Source organism: Mytilus trossulus, unplaced genomic scaffold, assembly GCF_036588685.1.
Source record: "Mytilus trossulus isolate FHL-02 unplaced genomic scaffold, PNRI_Mtr1.1.1.hap1 h1tg000070l__unscaffolded, whole genome shotgun sequence".
NCBI lineage: Eukaryota > Metazoa > Mollusca > Bivalvia > Mytilida > Mytilidae > Mytilus > Mytilus trossulus.
Window position 1 is genome coordinate 5,518,245 of NW_026963294.1, and position 16,455 is coordinate 5,534,699.

Sequence of the window (16,455 nt, forward strand, 5' to 3'; positions counted from 1 at the left end):
TTTTCAGGTCATGATCTATCTGCTCTGAAATTTTCAAATGAATCGGACAAGCCGTTGTTAGGTTGCTTCCCCTGAATTGGTAATTTTAAGGAAATTTTGCTGTTTTTGATGCTTTTTGGTTGTACTCTTGAATATTATTATAGATAGAGATAAACTGTTAACAGCAATAATGTACAAAATGTACAGCAAAGTAAGACCTAAAAATAAGTCAATATGACCAAAATGGAGAACTTAATTTATTGCCCTATAATTTATAGCCAATTTTTAACAATTTTCATAAAATTTGTAAGTTTTTACTAAGATTTTCCACTGTAACTACAGGGCCAAGTTCATTTTAGATAGAGATAATTGTAAGCAGCAATTATGTTCAGTAAAGTGATATGTACCAACTCATCACCATCACCATGATGGCCTGCTCAAGGCCCCCATGGCCAGAAGCTCTGGCATAAATAGAGCAAAATCCTGCATTCTCGCAATCTCCTGGCACCTATAAATTCATCTTTCATCCTTGTTTATCTTGACCGCGATTTTGCGACAATATGTCTCTCAGCTGCCTGTAAACATTTGGAAAAGATTTTTTTTCTTTTAAAATTTATATTTTTGTCAATGAAGTAGCCAGCACTTGAATCCAACATAAACGGGGGAAATCCCCAGTCTACCGGCTTCTTTGGAAAGCCCTGACTGAATTACAAAACTGGACAGATCATAAAAAGATATGAATTTTAAATCATTAATGATTAATTTATTGTTTTTTTTAGATGGACACGTGCCACCAGTTTGAATGTTTAGTATGATTTTGTGAAACAGACTTAAACATACACTGTATACAGGACAAAGATCAAGGATGACGATTGTTGAAAAGGTCAACAGTGCCACTCAAAAACAACAACCTGTTGAAAAAACCTCTGAAATTAAAGTGACAAGCTCCGGTGAGAAACAAATGGAAGGCCAGTCCTCTGGGAAAGATGTTGTTAAGGATAAAGATGACAAACATAAATCGGCTAATAACGTCAATACCGGCCCTGTTAAAGACATAAGGGTTTTAAATCTAACAAAGAAAATATTTTCATCCTTTCCTATCAAAAGTGAGGAGCAAGATTCAAAAGACCCAACAGATGTTTGTCCAGACAAGGGCAGTGGGTCAGTAGAAAATAAGGACACAGAAGTTATGTTGTATATTTCTCCCGAGGGGGACTTATACAGTGCCAGTCAATTAGAAAAACATGAGGAAGACATAGACAAAAAATCACTGTTAAAAGAAGATGGTGTCGTTTATTTTATAAAACCTTTGAAAGATGAGGAGCTTTGTGATCTTATTTTGGAATATTTAGATTTAATCAAACAGGAACCAAAAGGTTTATTTACTTTAGACATTGCTGGAAGTTTAATGAGGACAGGTAATAAACAGGATGTTAAATCAGAACCACAGAGTATGTACTTGATGGATGCAGCTGTTGATCAGAGTACTTCAAGCACATCACAGGTAAATGAGGCCCTAATTATGGACAGATTAAAGCAGAGTAAATGAGGCCCTAATTATTTCCATTAAGCTTAGAAATAGCATACCTTAAAGTTTGTTGGGTCATTTTTCAATAAGTACTAGTACTGTACATGTTAAAGTCAAATTTTCTCTCCAATTGAATCATCAATCATGTCAATGGTAAAAAAAAATGTAAAATTAAAAAAAAAATCCCTACATGTACATGTACCTTCATATACCCTATTTGTTTCAAAGATGTTACAGGAAACACACATATAATTTTATTTGGCCTTACCTCCATGTGGAATGCTAAAAACTAAAAACACAAAAAAGTGAAGGCAAAGAATTCAAATCATTCCAAAAAAATGTATAAGCACTTGAGGCCATAAAAAAGAATAGGTTTGTTTGCCCAAACCCTACCTACCCCAAAAAAAACTGCCTACTCAAATTATTTTATTGTCCTGATTTGAAGAAGGTTTTTTTAATCAGATAGGCATGAAAACTAATAAACAGCCCATACTTCAATTTCTCTTTAAAAAAAAAAAAATTACCTATCTTCCTACTCACTGTCTCAACCTTTGGGTAAGGTTTGGGCAAACCAAAATATTTTTAATTGTGGCCTGAGGACATACATCATGTACATGTAGCCAATATGACAAACAGGGACTAAACTTAACACGAGGAAAACAAGAGCCTTATCTTTCTACATGTATGTGTATGTACATGTACAATGTACATATAAGGCAACAACAATTATCATTTGAAATAAACCAATGATCTGACTTTTTGTCCAAATACAAAGATTTGTTGTAATGAAGGGAGATAATTATGTAACATTTTTTTCAGCAAGGGGAAGTAGTTGTGAAAGGGGAACCTGAAGAATATGAAGAAATGGAGGAAGAAGAAGATGAGGTATTTTAGTACTGTATAAAAGTACTAATAATTAGCCAATTAATCTGTTTGACAGATCACATACTGTATTTAATAATAATTTTTAATCAGACCTGTGACCTTTGGAAGGGTCGGGGCTTTGTTAGGCTCCCTTGTAACCTGACGTCTCACTATGATGATCTTTTGAAATGTACAAAACAAAGAATAAGATCAGTTTCAGTATAAAGTTTGCTTAAAAATCACCTGGTGAACTGAGACATACATGTACATGAATGTTAAACATGACCTTATGACCTACATATGTATGAGGGTAGGTACAATGTACCTTACTCATGTTACTGAAGTATTGTCTTCCATACTGACTATATTTGAACACAAAAATGGTAAGAAAAAGTAAGATTCTCACAAGTGTGTACTGCAAGATTATATATTTGATGCATGTTTCTGTTGATAAAGCGTGAAGTGATCAGAAGTACAAGTTTCAAATACACAGCTTAGCCAACCAGGGTTGAAATTTCAATCTCTTTTTTTACCTTTTAGCGATTCCATCCTTTTTGAAATTTGAATCTACAGAACAGAGCACATTTACATTTGCTCTACAATGGATTATGCTTTACATAAGAAAACCATGATGTAAAACTGTGACTGAGTAAATTTTTTAGTTACAATTTGTGTTAACAATTGATGAAAATTGTGTACATGATTTATGTTTCTTATTTTGGCTGCTCATACTATCATGACTATTAGAGTACCAGGATGTCTAACCACAGATTAGATGACTTTTGAAAATTATACAATTCAAACTCAAAAGTCGTTTATAATATGAAAAAAATCTATTTTGTTAATCATACCTAATCATGTTAAACCAAGAAAGAAACAAATTAAGATACATGTAAATGAATTCACAGTCCAGTACTTATATTTAAATATTTTCAAATCCACAGTTTATAGAGACAGTCCTAGTTCCATGAATATTTTTACCCATAATCGATCATTTTCATGGTTAAATTTGTATTAAACAGGATGATATTGAGCAGCTGCAGAGCTTACAGAGTGGTGCAGGTTTAACTGGGCAGTTGAGAGTTAAAGTATTGCAGTCTCTGTATAACAAATCTAGATTCCAGGTAGGTGTTACCCTATGAATATAGGAGGATATATATATGCCAGGAGATACAGAATACTGTGGATCATTTTTAGCTCAACTGGCCCAATATAAAAAAAAAGAAATTTGGGGGTGGGGGGCAATTTTTTCTCATTTCAAATTTCAAAAATTATTTTCTTTTTGGTCATACATGTCATATATACATGATATATGCATGTTGGTAAAAGATATTTTTTCTCTCTTTTTTTTTTTGGGGGGGGGGGGCAATTTGCAACAGCATAGTCATTATAGTGTATTGCATAAAAGCAAAAAGGGGGGGTACATTTTATTAATTTTATTTTGGGGAGTGGTCAATTTGCAACAGCCTAGTGAATAACACAAAAGAAAAAAATGAATGAAATCTCTAATCCTGTAACCAAAACTTTGTTCTTTGACTACACTTGTTCTGTGTCAGAAACTTTATATTTGTAAAATATTCAATTACAATCCAAATTAAGACCTGTATCAAGTGCAAATATAATGTCCATTTTGCCAAATTGTTTAGGGTTAACAGTTAGACCTCTATGCCGTAAAGCAAAGCAATTCATTCTTGATGTATTATAACTTTTTGAATCCATCTCTACTTTCATGTGATTTTTGCCTCAATTGTCGTAGAACACAAAATATTGGAATGATTATTACGCAGCAGCTATATCAAGTTTATATTAATATTCCTTTAAAAAAAAGGAACTTCATACTACGTATACTGTATGTACTGTAAGTTCAAAAATTATTGGGATGTTTGTATTAATGCTTAAAATGTGATTGAGTTACAATCGCAATATACATGATATATTGATCTTGCAATTAAAAACCATTAATATGAATTGAACAGGATTTTTCTTAATATATCGCAAAAATTTAAACCACGTTCTAGGCTTAATTGACAAAATAGCAATAATAAATGCATGCATTATTTTCTGAATTTACAAACTGTATCACTTTGATTACTTGTATTACTGGCAAGACTTTCTCATAATTTTTTTTTAAAAGTTTGCCACTGGACCTTAGGCAACAAACCAATCAATCATTAGTTTTAAATCGTGTTCCTGAACTTTTTTACGAGGAACAACTACTCAGTTTGAATTAATAAATAAAATGTTATTTTGTATATTTTTATGTAGAAATGTTATTTCTCACTCAAGGAAATCTTTCAACTTAGACCAACTCCATTTAAATGCAAAATGGTCTGTGATATGTTTATGTTCCGATCTATTTATAGATTATCGTTGATTATCTCAATAATATTGATTTTCTGGCTTGAGCGGGTAGAGCCAAAGTAAGAGAAGCAACTGAGTTGAGATGACCAATGATAATCTGTTTATCTTGTTTATCGCTATTTTACCTAAAATGTATGAAGATTTGGTTTATTTCCCTGACAACGGCAATACTAGTTACTAGCAATAATTTTCATATCTCTCAACTCCTTTTTCATATGATAATATGGGCTACTGCCGCTACTCTGGGGAAGTTACTAATGGGGAGGGGATGGACATCACTGTCATACAACGTACCTCCTTTGTATTAACAGAATGGTTCCCCCTATTTGTCAGTAAGATCAGGTCAAAGATTTACAAATTTTTTACCAGCAGTTGAAAAGCAGTTTCGGATAAAAAAAAAAAGATGAAACAGAATCACTCAACTTCCCTGAGAAAGGAAATTATCAGTCGGCAAGATCAAAGGCAAAATTCATGATATAGTGGTAATTCAATTTTACTGCTCTGGCTACATCTGGCGTATAAAATTATAATCCTGGTAATTTTGATAACTATTTACACCACTGGGTCAATGCCACTGCTGGTGGACGTTTCGTCCCCGAGGGTATCACCAGCCCAGTAGTCAGCACTTCGGTGTTGACATGAATATCAATTATATGGTCATTTTTATAAATTTTCTGTTTACAAAATTTTTAATTTTTCGAAAAACCAAGGATTTTCTCACCCCAGGAGTAGATTACCTTAGCCGTATTTGGCACAACGTTTCGGAATTTTGGGTCCTCAATGCTCTTCAACTTTGTATATATTTGGCTTTTTAACTATTTTGATCTGAGCGTCACTGATGAGTCTTATGTAGACAAAACGCGCGTCTGGCGATAAAATTATAATCCTGTTACTTTTGATAACTAATGTCTGTATATTTAAATATTGTTATATATGTCAGAGTGTTTTTAAAGGCAGTGCTTTAAGGCCTGACTTTTAAGTCATGAGGTTCATCTTTTCATACGCAATCTTTGCAGGGGGTCTTTTGGCCAGAAATAGACCCGGAAATGTTCGAATTTCTCCTCTTCTTTTTATTGTATAATATGGTTTTTGTTTCTTTCATTTACATTGGGGACTAAAGAAACGATCAGTGTGTATTGTTCGTTTTATAGAAATTGTTATTAGTGTGTATTTTGCATTATAAGCAGTCAACCTGACTACAAACTATCATTATGTGTATTCCGTGTGGAAAGAGGTCGGGTCAATTTCGAGTTATCTGACATCTAAAGATTCTTTAATTAGTTCAGACGTTGATATAACAATGAAAAGTCGACTGAACATGATTAATATTGCATCTTCTATAATTCAAAGCGGAATTCGGTTTATGAACGAGAAACCGTAAAAGCGTTTCTAGTTATGTATGTTGTCTACGTATTATCCTGGTTCCCGGTACTACGTTCCGGGTATTAGCTATTTGATATATGTGATGTGTAATATTACGATCGGGTACCAGCCAATCTACGTGTGTATGTGTATATGATTTCCCGCCAAAATGGCCGATTTACAGCTAAAAAAATAGTCCATAAACGTTACGTATAATGATATGCAAATTCATGATTAATCGTAACTTTTTTTTATCTTTGTATAATAAATATAACAAAATGGATTCCACAAAATTGAAAATAACATTATTTTACGAGGATTTCTCATATTTTTCTCACTTCCGGCGCAGTAATACGTATGTTTTGAAGAAGCTCGAAGGATTTGACAAAGTGAATTGAGAAGGTAACGGATAGATATACGTCCTTGCTATCAGGTAAAACAATTTAAATGTACAGAACAAAACATTTACTTCACGCAAATAGTACAGGCTTAAGCTTTTTACTGTCTTACACGACTGTAGTCGAGTGTTTAAACGACGGCGGTGACCTACAAGGTACGGGTCATACTGGGTCAAGTCTAAATATGTAAACATCTCCACGTGCTATTAGGTAGAAAGCATCGTAAATGCAATGTCTACAATTTTCCCTCCTTTATACATCGTTTAACCAGTTATATTTCTCTTTCAAATACTCTTTAACACGGATTGAATGTACGTATATTTTCTAGTGTTTTCTTGTCCTTATTAAAGTTCATTTGTTGATGTTTAAATATTTTTGAACGACTGAACACAGGAGTGAATGAATGCAACAATTATATATACTGAAGACTTGGGCTGTAAAATGATAGTGTACGTATATCATACTGATAATTATTCTAGCAGTAATTATGTTAATTTAGGATGTAATGACAGGAATTCACGAGTTATGCCTCAGGCTTTCTGAAAAAATATCAATGACAATGTAAAAAGGAACAAAACATTGACACGAATGATGCTCTCTTCTATGTTATAGTTATTTAGGTATGTGTGTTGCACAAGTTTCAAAAAAACTTAAGTTATAAAACTTTTTTTCAGGGCACAAACCCACTTTAAAGAGACTTGTCTACTGCCATACCCATCCTATTTTCATGCTCCATTTGCAAGCAAGAGACTGAATGATAGCAAAATTAAAAATCAGGACGGTGTCCAATTAAAACAAAAGAACTAAACTGGATGAATATTGTAGGAGAAATCTAGAGGAAAGTTTTGATTTGTGAAATTGGTTTTCCTGAAAAGTCATTCATCCTAGCCTGCAGAAAGGAACTATAACTGTCCACCACCAACTGACGAGCTAATGTTGAGCTTCACATATGGAATTACTCAAATACCATCAATGTCTATGTTTTCAGCACAGATTTCACAAGTTATGACAAAGCTGTGCTTTTTTTATACCTGTTAAAGAGTTGTATACTAAATTTAATTTTTTTATCAATAAATATATATTGTGTCATTTAAGAACTTGTATTTTGCCAAAAAATGCATACTAGTGAATGAAAGTGGTGCAGTTCATTTTGCTTTGGTATATAGAATTGAATTACAATTGTTCATGTTATTGGAATGCTTATAAAAATAAGAAGATGTGGTACAATGTATATGATATTTAGTGAGTTTATCAAGCAAAAGTGAATAAGAAATAGGTATAAGCAGTTACAGGTACATGTACTACTGTACAATCTCAAACTATGAGAAAAACTCATACCGTAAAGAGAATTTCATATTTACAAGTAAGTTTTGTTTTTGTGTTGAATAATTTTCTTCTATTGTTTTAATTGCAAATATGGGAAGTGGTTAAATGCTAATGAGACAGCTGTTATGGCCACAGAGCTTTAATTGAAAACTTCTTTTTCATTCATACCGGTAGATTTTGCCTGGAGTTAGAAACATATCTGCCAACTTTTCATATTGCACATGGGGGTTTTACGTGAAAGATGGTCAATATAGTCATACAAAACCTTCAAGGGAGCCTTCAAATGGAAGCAGGACAAGTTGCCCCACTGGCTAATCGCCCCACTTTTTTAAAAACTGCCACAAACTGATTTATCAAATCGCCCCACATGTGAAATTGGTTAAATCATGTTTAATATTAATACTCCTGTCAACTCGCCCTACTTATAAAAAAACGGTAATATTTAGATTAATATATACAATTAAAAATAAAAACTTGCACCACTTTAACGAAAACTAATCTACACAGAATACAAACAAACCAAAAATTAATTTAATTACTACATGTATTATTGATATATACTGAAATTATAATTCTAAAAATAAAACTGATTGTTGAAGAATAACTGTAAGTTTTGAAGCTTAGTTATTTGCATAACAGTTGAAAAGAAACCAGTTAAATGTATCAAAATGCAATATAAGGAATTTAACTTATATTTAATGGAATAACATCTTTTTCCATAAGTGGGGCGAGTTGGCATTACTAAATTCATCCTGGTTAATAATATATTTATCTAGATTTCACCCATTTCCATTAGGTGGGACCAGTTGGCAGGAGAAATATTAACGGGATTTATCACAGTTCACAAGTGGGGCGATTTGGTAATTCAGGTTGGGGCAGTTTTTTTGTCGAGCCTGCGACTTTTGTCGCAGAAAGCTCAACATACATTGTAGGGATAGTGATACGGCGGCGGTGATGTTAGCTCAGTTCTTAATAGGTTTATATTTTAGAAGGTCCGAGACCTGGATGCTTCATACTTTGTATATGGTTGCCTCATGTTATGAAGATTCCGTCGGTCACATGTCCAATGTCCTTGACCTCATTTTCATGGTTCAGTTACTACTTGAAAAAAAAGTTAAAAATTTTTGTAATGTTAAATTCTCTCTTATTATAAGTAATAGGATAACTATATTTGGTATGTGCGTACCTTGCAAGGTCCTCTTGCCCGTCAGACAGTTTTCACTTGACCTCGACCTCATTTCATGGATCAGCGAACAAGGTTAAGTTTTGGTGGTCAAGTCCATATCTGAGATACTATAAGCAATAGGTCTAGTATATTCGGTGTATGGAAGCACTGTAAGGTGTACATGTCCAACTGGCAGGTGTCATCTGACCTTGACCTCATTTTCATGGTTTAGGGGTTATAGTTAAGTTTTGTGTTTTGGTCTGTTTTTCTTATACTGTTTGCAATAGGTCTTCTATATTTTGTGTATGGAATGGTTGTAAGGTGTACAGGTCTACCTGGCCGGTGTCATATGACCTTGACCTCATTTTCATGGTTCAGTGGTCAAAGTTAAGTTTTTGAGATTTGGCCTTTTTTTCTAATACTATATGCAATAGGTCAACTATATTTGGTGTATGGAAATATTTCATGATCTATATGTCAGTCGCACAGGTTTTATTTGACCTTGATCTCATTTTTTACGGTTCATTGCTCAGTGTTAAGCTTTTGTGTTTTGGTCTGTTTTTCTTAAACTATAAGCAATAAGTCAATTTTATTTGTTGTATGGAAGAATTGTAAGCTGTACATGTCTACCTGGCATGGTTTATCTGACCTTGACCTCATTTTCATGGTTCAAAGGTCAATGTTTAGTTTTCTTGGTTTATGTTAAGATTATGTGACAGTTGTAATAACGCTTTATTATTAGGTCTATCAACATACATGACATAATATCAATGATTAGTAAAGAAGAATAGACATTTCAGTGTGTGCACCCTTGTTTTTAAAGTGGGGCGAGTTAGTGAAAAGTGGGGCGATTTGTCATGGATTCCCTTCAAATATATTCTAATGTGGATTTTGGCTTCTTCGTACAAAATTTCCATTTGGGAGCCTTGAGCTCGATTGGGGAAATACTCTGCAAAAACTGACAGTTGACAGGTATGGTCATCAAAAAAGTTGACATGTTACTATGTACATTTACCATTATGTTACTTGATGTCCTTGCTATACACACAGTACAGAGACTAGTCAATCTTTGTGAACTTTTTTTTATGGGAGTCATAGAATATGTGTATACAATCAATAATTAAAAATAGTCTATTTATATTGAAAAGGAAAAGTTCTTATATGTCTAAAGAAAAGGGACGGAAGACACCAAAGGGACAGTCAAACTCATAAATTTAAAGCAAACTGACAAGGCCATGGCTAAAAATGCATTTCATGGGAGGCACAGAAAATATACTGTAAACAGTAGACTAGATATAGGTGAACTAGGTACAAAAGAACTCTAAATCTTAAATTCTACAAACCACCTCTGTTCTATCCATGGAAGATAATGATATAACTGGACTAGAAATACACACAACCTGTAATTAACTGCCTTTACAGCGCTTTCGCGCTTTGATTTATTTTTATTAAGAAAAAAACAACAGCACCAACAGAGAAGACTGAAACACCTAAGCCACGTGGAAGAAAGACTAAAAGATCTAAGGCATCAGCAGGAAAGACTGACAGCCATGAGAACCCATCAAGTACTTTAGAAGTGAGAAGCATAAAACGTAAGTACATGTATATAAGTATATCATATTAACTAAACATTGGTTTATTTATCCTTGTCAATGATAGCCACCCTGACAGAAGCTCTCTGATATAAATGGCTTCCCTGGCTCTGACACAAGTGGAAGAACTTTATATAAGATATATCGATATAAAAAAACCATGTATTTATATTTATATTTAAAAAAAGGAAGATGTGGTATGATTGTCAATGAGACAAATCTCCACAAGAGACCAAATGACACATAAATTGACAGATGTAGGTCACTGCACAACCTTCAACAATGAGCAAAGCCCATTAATACATAGTCAGCAATAAAAGGCTCGAATACACAAAGGTAAAAATTCAAATGAGAAAACTATGTACAAAAAAACAAACAACAACCACTGAATTCCAGGCTTCTGACTTGGGACAGGCAGTTACAAGCAGAATGTGTTAAGGTTAAACATGATGGCGGGAGGGGATCCCAGCCCTCTTTCTAATATGGGACAGTGGTGTAACAGTATAACATGAAAACAAACTATATAAATCTATTGAAAAAACATATCAGATTGATGAAAATAGGAACACATCTAACAAAAACATAGTTAGGATGTGACTGGTTACTTGCAAACAACATGAAAATACATGAAGCATTCATTTATATCACTGATTAAGTTTAGTTTTTTAATGCCCTAGGTGGGGCATTATGTTTTCTGGTCTGTGCCTCCCTTTTTTTCAGTCCGTTCATCAGTCAGGGGACTTACTTAAATGAGTGATTTTCTAAATCACTGATTCAAGTAACATTATGTTCATAAAGATTGGAAGTAAGAGTTGTCTTTCTTTAATAATCACCAAGAGTGGGGCACTCATATTCGCCATTAACACACTTTCGCCGTTTTATGATTTTGAGATGTAAAAACTTCAAAGGAGGGTTGAAATGGAAAAAATATCCCGGTAAATTATATTTTTATAACAAATATGATTATTTTTGAAAATGAGACCAAATTTCGGTACTTACGGCAAAGGACCGAAAAATGGACAACGATTTTCAGCCAATTTCCTGAATGACAAAAACGATTTCAAAGAAGCATTCCTTAGTAATTCTTTGACTGATAGCCCTAAATTTCAGTTTTTTACACCTTTCAAATGTCTGCTATTCGTCTATAATGATAAATATTGTTTAAAGCTGCAGTTATTTGGTTTTAAATAGATATGTAGAAACGGCGAATATGTGTCCCCTGTTGACAAAAAATTTGGAAATTTCAAACACCCTTTCAGATGATTTTACTCAAAACAAACACGCTTTTAAGCTAAGAATATTTTGCATTTGAAGTTATCTTCATATATATAATAACATTACACTTCAAAAATATTAAGACCTGAACTTAAACTGAAGAAAACATGGAAAGATATGACGAAAATGAGCACCCCACTCTATCTAAGTAGTACAAATTAATCACTAGAAGAAGTGATTTAATTTTATTGTAACTTTAATAAATATAGAATACTAATGATCATGATGATCCAGGGACTAATTATGTTTCTAAAATTATCAGAACCAACATCTGTGTTGATAGGATGATGGCCGTGTACTGATTCTAGGATAATGACATAAAAATCAGTTGTTTAAGTATCATACCTCAATTTCCTTCCCAAAAATAACTTCTTTAAGTACCATTATCTTATTAACCGCCACTTATTTCAACACCCCAAACAGTGAAATTTTTTTCGTGAACAGTAGAATTTTATTACATAATCTGAAAGATGAAACCTTGAACTTCACAGGAAAAAATACTCCCACTGCCGGGAAAAATCTTTAAAGAAAGTATCAGTTCATTATGTAACGCAATTAGTATAGCATTTTTTTCAACTAAAATAGAATTTGCAGCTAAATGATAGCATTAAAGGCACAAACCTTGCTACTTAATAGAAGAAAAAAGTCATTTTTTTTCAATTTTACTAATGAAAAGATATTATTTAAACCTATGTGTTTAAAATTTTGGTAAAACTGCAAATTCACAATTTGTGACAAAACTTATTAAGTAAGTCCCCTGACTGTTCATCCATTTGTTTGTTTGTTCGTCTGTCCTGCTTCAGGTTAAAGATTTTGGTCAAGGAAGTTTTTTATGAAGTTGAAGTCCCATTAACTTGAAACTCAATACACATGTTCCCTATGATATAATTTTTCTAATTTAATGCCAAATTAAATTTTTCCAATTTAACGGTCCAATTAGAACATGATAAGGCGAGTGGGGCATCCGTGTACTGGGGACACGTTCTTGTTTAAATATTATTTTTAGAGATTGTTGCCTACAAATATTTTTTTTTTATTTCAGTGAAAGCAGGACGAAAGAGGAAAACTAATAAGTTAATTGTTGACCACCTCACTGGTCTGTCCATTATTCAAATGAAAATGAACATGCAGATAACAAATGATATTGTAAATAAGAATTCACAAGTTGAACCCAGTACAAAGAAGTCAAGAAAAGACATCACGGACACCTTACTGACATCACCAGGAAAAGGTTTTCAGTCTGATAAATTGTCAAAGGTAAGGCTTTATGAAATTTTCAATATATTGGATGGGCCAGTTTTCAAAATTTCAGCTTTGAAGGTACCTTTATAGCCTTCACTACCAGTCTGCACGGTCTCACAAGCATTTATTTAGTTTCAGGACAATTGGTAGTGCATAAGTATTTGAAATGCTCTGAAATTGTACTACAATGTTTAATACCATAAGGCCACAGTTTTTTAATTTGTTGGTTTACAGATTTTTCGCATGAAAAAGTCGGGTCGGTCGGTTTTTATCTTTCAAAACAGAAAAAATATGCAAAACAAATTTATATTTCACCTTACTAACAAAATGTTTGTCTTATCTGCTGTTTTGTCATCATTTCTTAACATTAAGTTCGATGAAATATTATTGATCAGTGATCATGAACATTGCATGACATCGTTTAATAATTTCCTGTAAAAAAGGGGGGTTGCACGGACAAAGACGAAATTAAATCGTCATTTCACAAACAAGAAAAACAGATTCGCGTAGCTCTCAATCAATTCCAGAAAACTTGGTGAATAATGATCTTCAAGCACAAAAATTGATAAAGAAAAAAAATATAAAAACGTACAAAAATAGTTTCAACACATGTGTCGAAAAACGTAATAGACTCGTCCACTGGAAAAACGACAATATCGGGTTAATCAGTTGTCATGCAATCCGGTTTTTATCCCAATGATCGAAAAAAAATTGTTATCTATGAAACAAGAAAATTTCAAATGATTTGTTAATATTTAGTACTTTAATTGATGTATTCCACCTGTCCACATTTGGACAAGTCTATTTCTCTGAGATGATGCATCTTACGGACTGATGACAAATAAGGGAAACAAACTTATTTTGTAATTGGTTTTAAACACAGGTTTCGTTCCACAAAATTATTTGCGCAATAGACATTTCAAGGTCAGTTATAATTGATTTGTCTATTTTTAGAAAAGTAAATTGGAAGTTTTATTTTTCACAACAGAAAGTGTTATCTACTTTGTTAATGATTAATGCATTTCATTTCATAATAGAAATTTTTTTTAATTATTTTTCAGGGATAATGCATTTATAAGGGTCGGCAGGAATAAAAAATTGTAAAAAATCAATTTTATTTTTATTTTGAAAATCGGCAAAATCAGTTCGGCAGATCTGTAAACCAACAAATAAAAAAAACGTGGCCTAAGTAGATGGTTAGGATTTATTTTCAGGGTTGTACATCAAACAGTCTAGGAAATAAGGGCCAAAAAGGGACCAAAAACAAGCATTATTCTAGTTTCAGGACAATAACTTGTCTGTAACTGTTTGGATCTCTCTGACATTGTAACTTCTAAAAAAAAATTAAAAATTACAGCTTATCATCTCAAGGCAATCATCATTTCTTAATAAATAATTTTCAAGCAGTGTAAGGGAGGTAATCAAACATATATATTAAAGCAGTATACTGTGAAAGTACTTTTATTCGTGGGGTACCAATTTTTGTGGTTTTTGTGGACGACCTTATCTACGAATTTAAGTGTCCAACGAAATAAATCAACCATTGTTAAAATTAAGACATGGAAAGATACCCATCGGTAGGTTTGACTTCTGATATGATCTAGAGAATATATTGAATAACGCCAAATCTGAGAATACTTTAATAGCAGTCACAGAACTACAACCGCATGCAGGATTATACCTATTTAATCACTGTACAACGTTTGATCTTTTGAGTCTCATAAAAAATAATTTAGATCGATGAAAGTCAGACTTCCGGTATTGATATGCTAGTATGATAAAGTGTTTATTTTATATCTTCATAGATAAAGCATTAAGAGCAAATCTGACATGGGGTAAAAAGTTCATTAGGTAAAGATCTATCAGCACTGAAATTTTCAGATAAATCTTAAATTACTCATTGTTGGGTTGCTGCCACTGAATTGGTAATTTTAAGGAAATTTTGCTATTTTTATGTTCCATTTAACATGTTTAAGGGCATTATTTTTTTTTGGTCTTTGTGTCTGTTCATTCGTCTGTTCATCTGTTCCGCTTGAGGTTAAAGTTATTGGTGAAATTATTTTTGATGAGGTTCAAGTCCAATTAACTTAAAACTTTGTACACATGTTCTCTATGATATGATTTTTCTAATTTTAATGCCAAATTAGAGATTTTACCCAAATTTCAAGGTCCACTTAACATAAAAAAAAAACACCAAAGTAGGATCTACAAAAAAGTTTTATATGACCAAAATTGTCAATTGACCTACTCAGGAATTATTGTCCTTTAAAGATTATTTTTCACAATGTGTTAAAGATTATTATTCACAATGTGTTCATCTAGTTTGCTAAACAATCTTCTCCTTTGAAACTGCTGAATCAATTTCAGCCAAATGAATTTCTGAGTATTTAGTATATTTTTTTTAATTTTATTTCCTTGTACTTCAAGAAACATAGCTACTTTGGTTAAAATAGAACATAAGAGGGTAAATGCATTTTTTGCTTTTGAAGAAAATATGACAGATGCAAGAACATTTAAATTTCTTTTTGAAGCCACTCAATTATATATATATATATTGAAAAGCAAGGTAATCGTTGATGAAAGATTTAAGCAAAATATTACAGGTATTTATATGTTTTTGTCAACACATGTCCTTATCTTGACCTCTTAGTAGATGACATAAAAATTGACAGGGGTTATGACATATGACCTTTCTTATGTATAAATATAAATATGACCTTTTTATAATCATTATTTACATAAATATATTTACAGATTTATGACAGTTGTTTGGTAACTAGTACTTCCCAAGATTCCGACGACGAACTGGAAGATTTAGGTTTGCAGGAATTGCCTGATAATGCACCAAGATATGCCACACACTGTAAGTGTTCTTGTTTCTTGAATTTACATGGTAAAAGGGGAAGTTAAAAGGGGGATATATAGAAGGGGTATAATTTATAACTGTGGTGCTGGAAGTTCATTTTTAAGTTTTAGCCCCCCCCCCTTTAAAAACATTTTAGTATTGGTGGTTATATTGTATATGATAAGGTTAGGACAGGCCTGTGTAAGTAAGTAAAAGGCCATAACCTTCAAAGTTGACTTCATCCACAAAATTTCTTTAGTTGTCTGAAAGAGAATCTTCCTCACAAAAATTGGAAATTATGACTGAAAATTATTTCGAGATCCATATAACATGTATAACATGTATAATCTGTGTATTTATCATGTTTATAGAAATATGAGACTAATTTTTGAAAATCAAGATTTAGGTCATATCATTTCATTTCCATATCACTTCAATTCATTTTTTTGTGGATTCATTTATTTTAGTGAGTACCAATCTTCTTGGATTAAGAAAAACTCACATGTTTGTATATAATA

General features: G+C 32.6%; 1 protein-coding gene across 1 annotated transcript in view; it reads left to right on the forward strand.

Annotated features, from left to right (window-relative positions):
- Positions 1-16,455, forward strand: part of LOC134699479 (zinc finger protein Xfin-like) — a 41,184-nt gene that overhangs the window by 3,273 nt on the left and 21,456 nt on the right. Inside the window, exons 2-7 of the mRNA XM_063561069.1 lie at positions 759-1,483; positions 2,327-2,392; positions 3,394-3,495; positions 10,437-10,575; positions 12,893-13,107; positions 15,847-15,955. Coding sequence (XP_063417139.1) covers positions 845-1,483; positions 2,327-2,392; positions 3,394-3,495; positions 10,437-10,575; positions 12,893-13,107; positions 15,847-15,955 — 1,270 coding nt within the window. The 5' untranslated portion in view covers positions 759-844. The remainder of the gene's footprint in view (positions 1-758; positions 1,484-2,326; positions 2,393-3,393; positions 3,496-10,436; positions 10,576-12,892; positions 13,108-15,846; positions 15,956-16,455) is intronic.